Source organism: Echinops telfairi, unplaced genomic scaffold (genome assembly GCF_000313985.2).
Source record: "Echinops telfairi isolate 266 unplaced genomic scaffold, ASM31398v2 ScPeMD7_7466;HRSCAF=8504, whole genome shotgun sequence".
Classification (NCBI taxonomy): domain Eukaryota; kingdom Metazoa; phylum Chordata; class Mammalia; order Afrosoricida; family Tenrecidae; genus Echinops; species Echinops telfairi.
This window is the reverse complement of record NW_022111366.1, coordinates 1,837,837-1,845,680: the sequence shown is the minus strand read 5'-3', so window position 1 is coordinate 1,845,680 and position 7,844 is coordinate 1,837,837. Positions and strand designations below refer to the sequence as shown.

The following is a 7,844-nucleotide window of genomic DNA, read 5'->3' as shown; positions in this document are numbered from 1 at the left end:
AAAAAGCAGCAGCAGCTTCAATCCAATGTTATCTTTATCCCAACAGTCTATTGTTAAACTTTACTGTCATCACAGCTCAAATTATTTTCACTTTTGGTTAAGAAACCTGCCTCTGACCTAGAAACCCTTGTTTGTGGCAAAAAAGAACCAAAGCTCTCATACTGGAATGAGCTCATTAGGGAGCTGTCTCAACTAGATCTATGATTTTTAATTAAATACCCAGAGAAGAAACAAAAATGTGTTGAATAAACTCAATTTATTAAACAAATACCATCCACAAAGAACACATTCCATGAAAGTGTTGAAGAGAAATTTCATATTATCAAATATTAGTTTCCCAATATTTGTCACCACATAAATACAATGAACAAGAGTTCCTGTTCGAAATTTTCAACTGATCTAGAAGGGAATAAATGGTATTCAAGAATCTGAGAGAAGCTCTTTATGACATTACCTTCTACTTGTCCTCAAGTAAGCAAAACGTTTATCTGGCTACCCAGGATGACTGGAGAATGAGAAAAAAATTATGGGGCCAAAACCTGGCATATTGTTCCCAAGGCCTTCCTTCTTCCAGTCTTCTAACACCATGTACTAGCATGCACCTAACTCCCCACCCCACCCCTACACATATGTAGATAGCTCACTCTCTGCTCTCACCATCTCACTTTCAGAATTGGATTTTTCACTATGAAGAAAGGAAAGGCCTCTTTAGCCTATAATATCTACAGGCAGAACTGAAGTTAGTATCTGTTAGGTTTGGCTTAGGAACAAGGCCATAGCTAAATGGTCAAGGAGAGATTCTAGCTCTTGACCTTAAATAGTAGTTATGAGATACTAAACAATACAAGAGAATGTACTCATATATTAAATCTTTTTATCATAATTAAAATAGTAACAACAAGACATTAAGGTCAAATAGCCATTTGTCAATACTTGTCTTCTGATTCCACAATGTCCCACTTAAACAAGCTACCCCAAGACACACACACACACACACACACACACACACACACACACACCATCAGAAAAGTAAAAGAACCAGTGACATTTCACTGAAGTATTAAAACAGACAGTAGAACCCCACGTTGTTCACTGTCCTAGTTGTGGAAAGATAAAATACATAAAAAGAGAATATCCAGAGAAAAACTTACTCGCAGTATCCTGTGCCATTGTGGTAAGTAATACACACGCCTTCATTTACACAGGGCTCGTAGCCATCTCGACACTGCAGTGCTAAAAAAGAAAAGCAAACACAAATTAGAAGCAAATCACTAATCATAGTCCTTAGATGCCAAAGAAAGTGTGACCCAGCCTTGGTCACCAGTCAATCCCACATTTGACCTGATCTGAATTTCCCGCTAGAGTTTAATCAGCATTGTGACCCTTTGGGTTCCTGAGCCCCAGGAAGACTCAGCCCCAAAGTGTCTTCTCTCCTGTGACCACTTTGTGGTCTTTAATGAGGCTCTGAGCTCACATCTCCCCAGCTGTTACATCCCTATGTTCCAATGTTACCAATAAAAGTTATAAAGTCCACGATATATCATTGGCATTTTAGGATTTTGATACTTCAGATTAGTACGTAAAATATTTGTTTTTAATGCTTATTAAAAACTGGGTAGACTATTAGGCCATTATATTAATGAATTACTTTAAGCCTCTGATGAACTTTCAGAACAGAAGCATCAGTATTTGGCCAACCAGCTAGAGTTGAGAGCCTACTATGTGCCACACTCTATTCAGATCTAGAGCAGGGGTCCTCAAGCTTTTTAAATAGGGGGCCAGTTCACTGTCCCTCAGACCGTTGGAGGGCCAGACTATAGTTTTAAAAAAATTATGAACAAATTCCTATAGACACTTGACAAGTCGGCTGCTAAGCAGGACAAGCAGGGGCGGCAAAAACGCCCAGCCAGCCGGATAAATGTCCTCGGCAGGCCGCATGTGGCCCGGGGGCCAGAGTTGGAGGACCCCCTGATCTAGAGGGTAAAGGAGAGTGAGGACATAAATTTACAGGGATTAAGACATCATCCCTAACTCTGAGGAGCTCATGAAAGAGTGAAAAGATTTTCTTTCCATAGAAAGGTCCAGGAACAACTAGATATCAGAACATCCCCTCTCTTAACAATTACTTGCACGAGAACTCCCTATTTGTCCAGTACCGCATCAAATGGGAGAACCATCTGAGAATGCTTACAGAAATAAAAACATCCTTAAAAAGTAGTGACAGCAGCTAACACATAAACCAACCAAAACATCACGGATGCCATCGAATTGACTGTTTCAGAGTGGAATTGTGTATATGGTTTTTAATAGCAATGATTCTACAGAAGTAGACCACCAGACCTTTCTTCTGAAGCCTCTTTGGGTAAACTCGAATCTCCAACCTTCTAGTTAGTAGACGAGAGCTCAACTCAAGCTGAAACACTGTTGTTCATAGCCGCCAGCTCCTCTCTAACCTAGTCTATCAGTGCACACAGCATTGCATGGTACTATGCCATCCTCGCAATCTTTGAGCCCATTGTTGTAGCCAATGCATTTCAACATCTCACGAGGGCTTCCCTCCTTTTTGCTGGCCCTCCACTTCACCAAACAGGATGTCCTCTTCTAGCTGTTGACCTTTCCTGGTTACACTAGATGAAATCCCCCACACAACCCCCAAACAAAGAAATCTCCCATCCTCACTTCTAAGGAAGATCCCAGCCATCCTTGCTAACCCATTGAACAAAAATGAGTTGCTGTCATGATTCCAACTCATAATGACCCCACACAGCAGGGCAGACCCCACCCAGAGGGGTCTGAGGCTGTCAATACTGTATGTACAGCAGCAGACTGCCACACCGTTCTCCCAAGGAGTGGCTGATGCATTTGCACTGTTTGGTTTGCAATCAAACACTCAACCACTGCACCACCAGGGCACCTTTGTAACACACACACAACTCACTGCTCTCAAGTCAATGATGACTCATGGCAACCCCCTGTTTCCAAGACTACCTGTTTATGGGAGGAGAAAACCCAGCCTCTTTCCCTCAGAGCTGCCAGTTGTTTCAGACTGTCAACCCTGTGGATCACAGTATAACCATGACACCACCAGGGCTCCACACAGTATTTACTAAACACCAAGCACTGTTTTAAGCATTTCACATAATTAATACAACCACCACAGCATTCTTCTGACAGAGTTAATTCCATTATACCTACTCTATAGGTGAAAAAAATAGAATAGTGACCTGCCTGTTGTCATACCAGTGAGTTAAAGAGCCAGACTCTGAATCTATGAAGTCTGTATTCGGAATCTGTGCTTTTCACTGCAGTGATGCACAGCTTACTGCTCCTCTTCGGAGGATAGACAAGATAGGTATTATTACATCCATCTAACAGAAAGTGCAGGCCAAAGAGGTTCAGGCCCCTCCTCGGGGAAGCATCACCCCAGAAGCTGGTGCAGGGCGGAGCCTCAGGCAGCTCTCTGGCTGCGTCCAGTCCCGCCTCCGTGCCAGCTGTTGCAAACACACAGACAGGCACTAGGCCGTGGACTACTGAGCAGGCAGATTCAGGAAGAGGATCATCTTGTTGTCCATATCCCACTTCCCTGTAGGGCTCAAATGCTCCCTCTTCCCACACTGATAAGCCCAATGCCACAACTATAATTAAAACAGTTAATGTCAGGTTATTTCCTCCATACCAAAGTTCTCAAACTGATTTTTTCATGCTCTTTAGACACTTTTATTAGTTTCAATGAGAATTTCCAGACTTCCCCCGCCCCTCGATTTGCTTTTTTTTCTTCACATAAAAAGAAGCCCTCTGGCTAGGACAGAAATGTCCTCCCAGCACAGAGCAAGCTGCAGCTCTGCCTCCAGGACCCCCACCCCCACCCCGAAAACCAGGGCAGAGGAGAGGCAAGTCGTGATCCCTGAAATCCCTCCTCTGCTCCTCACTAGCTGGGCAACCTCAGGCAAAGCACAGTCTGTGCACATCTGCTAGATTTCTCCACCCAGAAACCCAACTGGGATGACTAAGTGCACCTGCAGGACTCTTACAACCCAACACTGACATCTCGTTCAAGTGCATGAACGGCATGCCTGGTAAGTACCTAGAGCCCTCTCTTTAGGAAGGTGTAAGAGCCTAGCCATCCAAGGCTCAGAAAGCCATGGGTACAAAAATCACAGCCTGTTCTTATTAGGTGTCCTGGGAAATCATCACAGTGACAGGTTCAGAGAAATACAAACAACCCAAAGTCAATATGTAGCAATCAATCTAGCAAATAACTTTACAGCCTAGACTTAGTGTGCCAATCAAATGCAATGACCTCAGAGGAGGTGGGATTACCAGGCTAATAATTAATGCTGTTTGGCTGATCTGCAGGATCATACGACCTTGAACCTTTAACATTTATTAAGCCATAGTGCTCACATTTTAGTGTGCATCAGTATCACCTAGTGGGTTTGTCAGAACCAGACTGCTGGGCCCATCCCCAAAGTTTCTGATTCATTAGACCTAGAATAGGGCCTGAGGATGTGCCTTCCTAACAAGTGCACAGATGATGCTGATGCTCTGGGTTAGAGACCACACTTTAAGAACACCTGTAAAAAGGCAAGAGTGGCCATTTTAAGAAATCCTTTATAAGTACATAATAGTACACCTAAAGTCCTAGAAAGGAGTTCTGATGGTGTATTAGTCTAGGTACTTTGGAGAAACAAATCCACAGCAACTCATGTATAAGAGAGAGTTTTATGCAAAGAAAATGTGCATCACGAAAACATCCCAACCCAATACTGCCCAAGCCCACAAGTCCAACATTAACCCATACCCAACACCAGTCCACAAAGTCCTTCACCTCACAAAACAGAGGCAATAATGCCGACTGCAGGAGGAAAGCTGAGTCAATGAACGTGTAAGCATCTCAGCACTGGCAGGGGGTCTCCACATGGCTGCTCCAGCACCAAGGGCTGCATCAGGATAGATCCATGCGGCTTCTCCTTGGGGATGTCTTGTAGGAAATCCATCTTGCAAGCTGAAGCAGGGAACTGCTAAGGCAGCTGCACCCGATGCAACCATCACAAAACAAGAGACCCGAGAACTAGAAAGGCGAGGCTTCACCACCCATTTATCCCTCCGCCTTTCAACCAGCACCACATGTGATTATCGGCCAGGCTGGCACAATTAACTAACTCAGATGGTGTAGTGGTTATAAATTTTCTGCTAACCAGAAGGTTAGTAGTTTGATACCATCATCCTCTCCAAGGGAGAAAGATGAGAATTTCTACTACTATAAAGAGTTGTCATCTCGGAATCCCAAAGGGGCAGGTCTACCCTGCACTACACGGGTCACTATAAGTCAAAATCAATTAGATGACAGTGAGGCTTGGGGAAGGGAGGCGTTTATTGTTATGTTTTATGTTTCATTTTTAGTGAAAGTCCTCAATAACCTAGATGAAAATAACATATTGCCTGAATAAACTAAAGAAGAAGAAGAAGAAGATTTAGACACTAGCGACTGTGCTCGGGGGCTATTGTTAAATGGATGCTATCATTGTTGGCCTGTGGATAACTCAAAGTCATGACGGTGAAAGTGGAAAAGGCCTCATCCCAAAACTCAATTTACCTTTTTTCTCCCATGTAAAGCAGTGGGAACGTTTCCAGTGTAAAACTTTCTAATTTAACCTAACGATCTAGGTCAATGCCATTTCCATTTGTAGAGTAAAAAATGAAATGCTTAATTACAGCACAGTCGGAGAATTTGTGGTTAGCCTGCTATTTTCATAAACTCGGAAAAGAAGTCACAAAAAGAGTGACCTTTTTTCTTCTAAATTTTCACTTTAAGCTACCAACAGAAACACTCAATCAGTGCTGACGTCAATCTCTTAGGCACTAAGTGTGTGCAATTATCTATGTATCTGTATGTGCATGCCCATCCCCACCCTCTCCCAATGCCCTCACTCGGCTTCTCCCACCCCACCCCACCCGCAAAAAGCAAAATTGAAGAGAAGCAGTAGGTTTCAATCTAGTCACTCCATCATTTGGCAGTGTGACACAAAACCTAGAAGTCAATTTACAATTTTCACACTTGCCGAGTCCTGTGTGTGTGTGTGTGTGTGGAACGACCCCTTCCATTGCCATTGTGTTGACCATACAGCAACCCTATAGGACAGAACAGAGGGCTCCGTACGGTTTCCAAGGCTGTAAATCTTCAAGGAAGCAGACTGCCTCTTTTTTCTCTTGCAGAACAACTAGTGGATTTGAACCACTGATCTTTTGGTTAGCAGCCAAGGGCTTAACCACTGCACTACTAGGCCTCCTTATTTTAGGATTCAAAACCCAAACCAAATTTACTACCAGCGAGTTGATTCCGATGCATAGCAATTTTATAGAATAAGAGGGAAATGTTCCTGTGGGATTCCAAGACTGTAACTCTTTAAGGGTGGGCAAAGTCTTGTCTTTCTCCCGGGGAGGTGTTGGTGGTTTCAAACTACCGACTTTGTGGTTAGCAGCCCAACCAACATGTACCCTACTACCCTACCAGGGCTGGCCTTCTAATGTTCAGAACACAGTGTCCTTCTACTATTATAGGTACAGGCTCTGCAGTTAGGGATACCATGGCTAATGAAACAAATTCCCTGTCCTCAGGAGCCTTATTCCTATTTGGAAAAGACAGATAGCAAATTAATACATCAGTACAACCATGCTATGTTGAAGACTGAACCCAATGATGAGATAAAAAGTAATTGTGGAAGCTGGGGTGAGGGTGGGGGCAGTGACTTTACATAGGGTGCCTAGAAAAGGTCTCTCCTTAAATACACTGGAGCAGAAATGTGGGGGCAGAGCAACCCAGGCAAAGGAGGAGGTCAATGTAAAGGCATTGAGATGGGAATGAGACAGAGAGCACAAGTTTGTGGACAGAGAGTAAGTAATAAGTAAGGGGCAGAGGAAAAAGTACAGGCTTGGGAAGCAGTTCAGGGTTCAAACTTGGCAGATCAAGGTAAGGACCACAACTTCTAATCTAAGCATGAGGTTGAGCTACTAGACTGCTGTAAGCAAGGAAAATCTCTTTTCTGGCTCCTTTCGAATACCAAGGAGTGCACTCTCATTGCACTTAACCCTCCAGGTGCACCATTTCCAATGTGCCACTCCACTACAATGGCTTTCTGTCCTATGTAATTCTCAGAAAATTTGTTCAGGTTGGTCTTCACAAGAGCCAGCTCATGCTACAGAATATGACCTGTCACCCTGCCTGGGTCATTTTTTCTTCCCCTAGAGACAAGCCATTTTATACTTTTAGGCTAACCCCTCACCCCGCCTTCAGATGGGAGCCTACCTTACCTGTCCAGTATTATCTCCACCACTTGCTGTCTATTCCCCTTTACTAACTCTACCCATTCCTCCAGCGGTCCAGCTCACCTCCAGCATCACACACTCCAGATGCACACAGATCTCCCTCAAGTCCTGAACGATATCTACAATTCACAATGTAGCATTTAATTCTGTGTTTTCTAACTCTCTCTGGTTTCCCTTATAGGTTCCAAGACGGTGAAAAACATTTCTTCTTTTCTGCTCATCTGAATGGTTGAAAAGTGTGGTCACTGAAATTGGAGAAATCTAGGCGTGAGTAATAGCCATCGTTTCCTATCACTAGAACGTCTTTGTGCTTCAATTTCTTCATCTATAAAGTAAGGGTAGTCTTTGTCAGAGCTGTGGTGAGAATTAACTAAATGATGCATGTAAAGCAGGCGTCCTCAAACTACGGCCTGCGGGCCACATGCGGCCCGCCGAGGACATTTATCCGGCCTGCCGGGTGTTTTTGCCCCATTTGTTTTTTTACTTCAAAATAAGATATGTGCAGTGTGCATAGGAGT

General features: G+C 43.7%; 1 protein-coding gene across 1 annotated transcript in view; it reads right to left on the bottom strand.

The window, feature by feature from the left end:
* The window catches only part of NOTCH2 (notch receptor 2), a 140,169-nt gene extending 136,098 nt beyond the window's left edge, over nucleotides 1–4,071 (bottom strand). The window contains exons 1-2 of the mRNA XM_045283711.1: nucleotides 4,032–4,071; nucleotides 1,152–1,233 (exon numbers count right to left, since the gene is read on the bottom strand). Coding sequence (XP_045139646.1) covers nucleotides 1,152–1,233; nucleotides 4,032–4,071 — 122 coding nt within the window. The remainder of the gene's footprint in view (nucleotides 1–1,151; nucleotides 1,234–4,031) is intronic.
* Nucleotides 4,072–7,844: the final 3,773 nt, after the last annotated feature.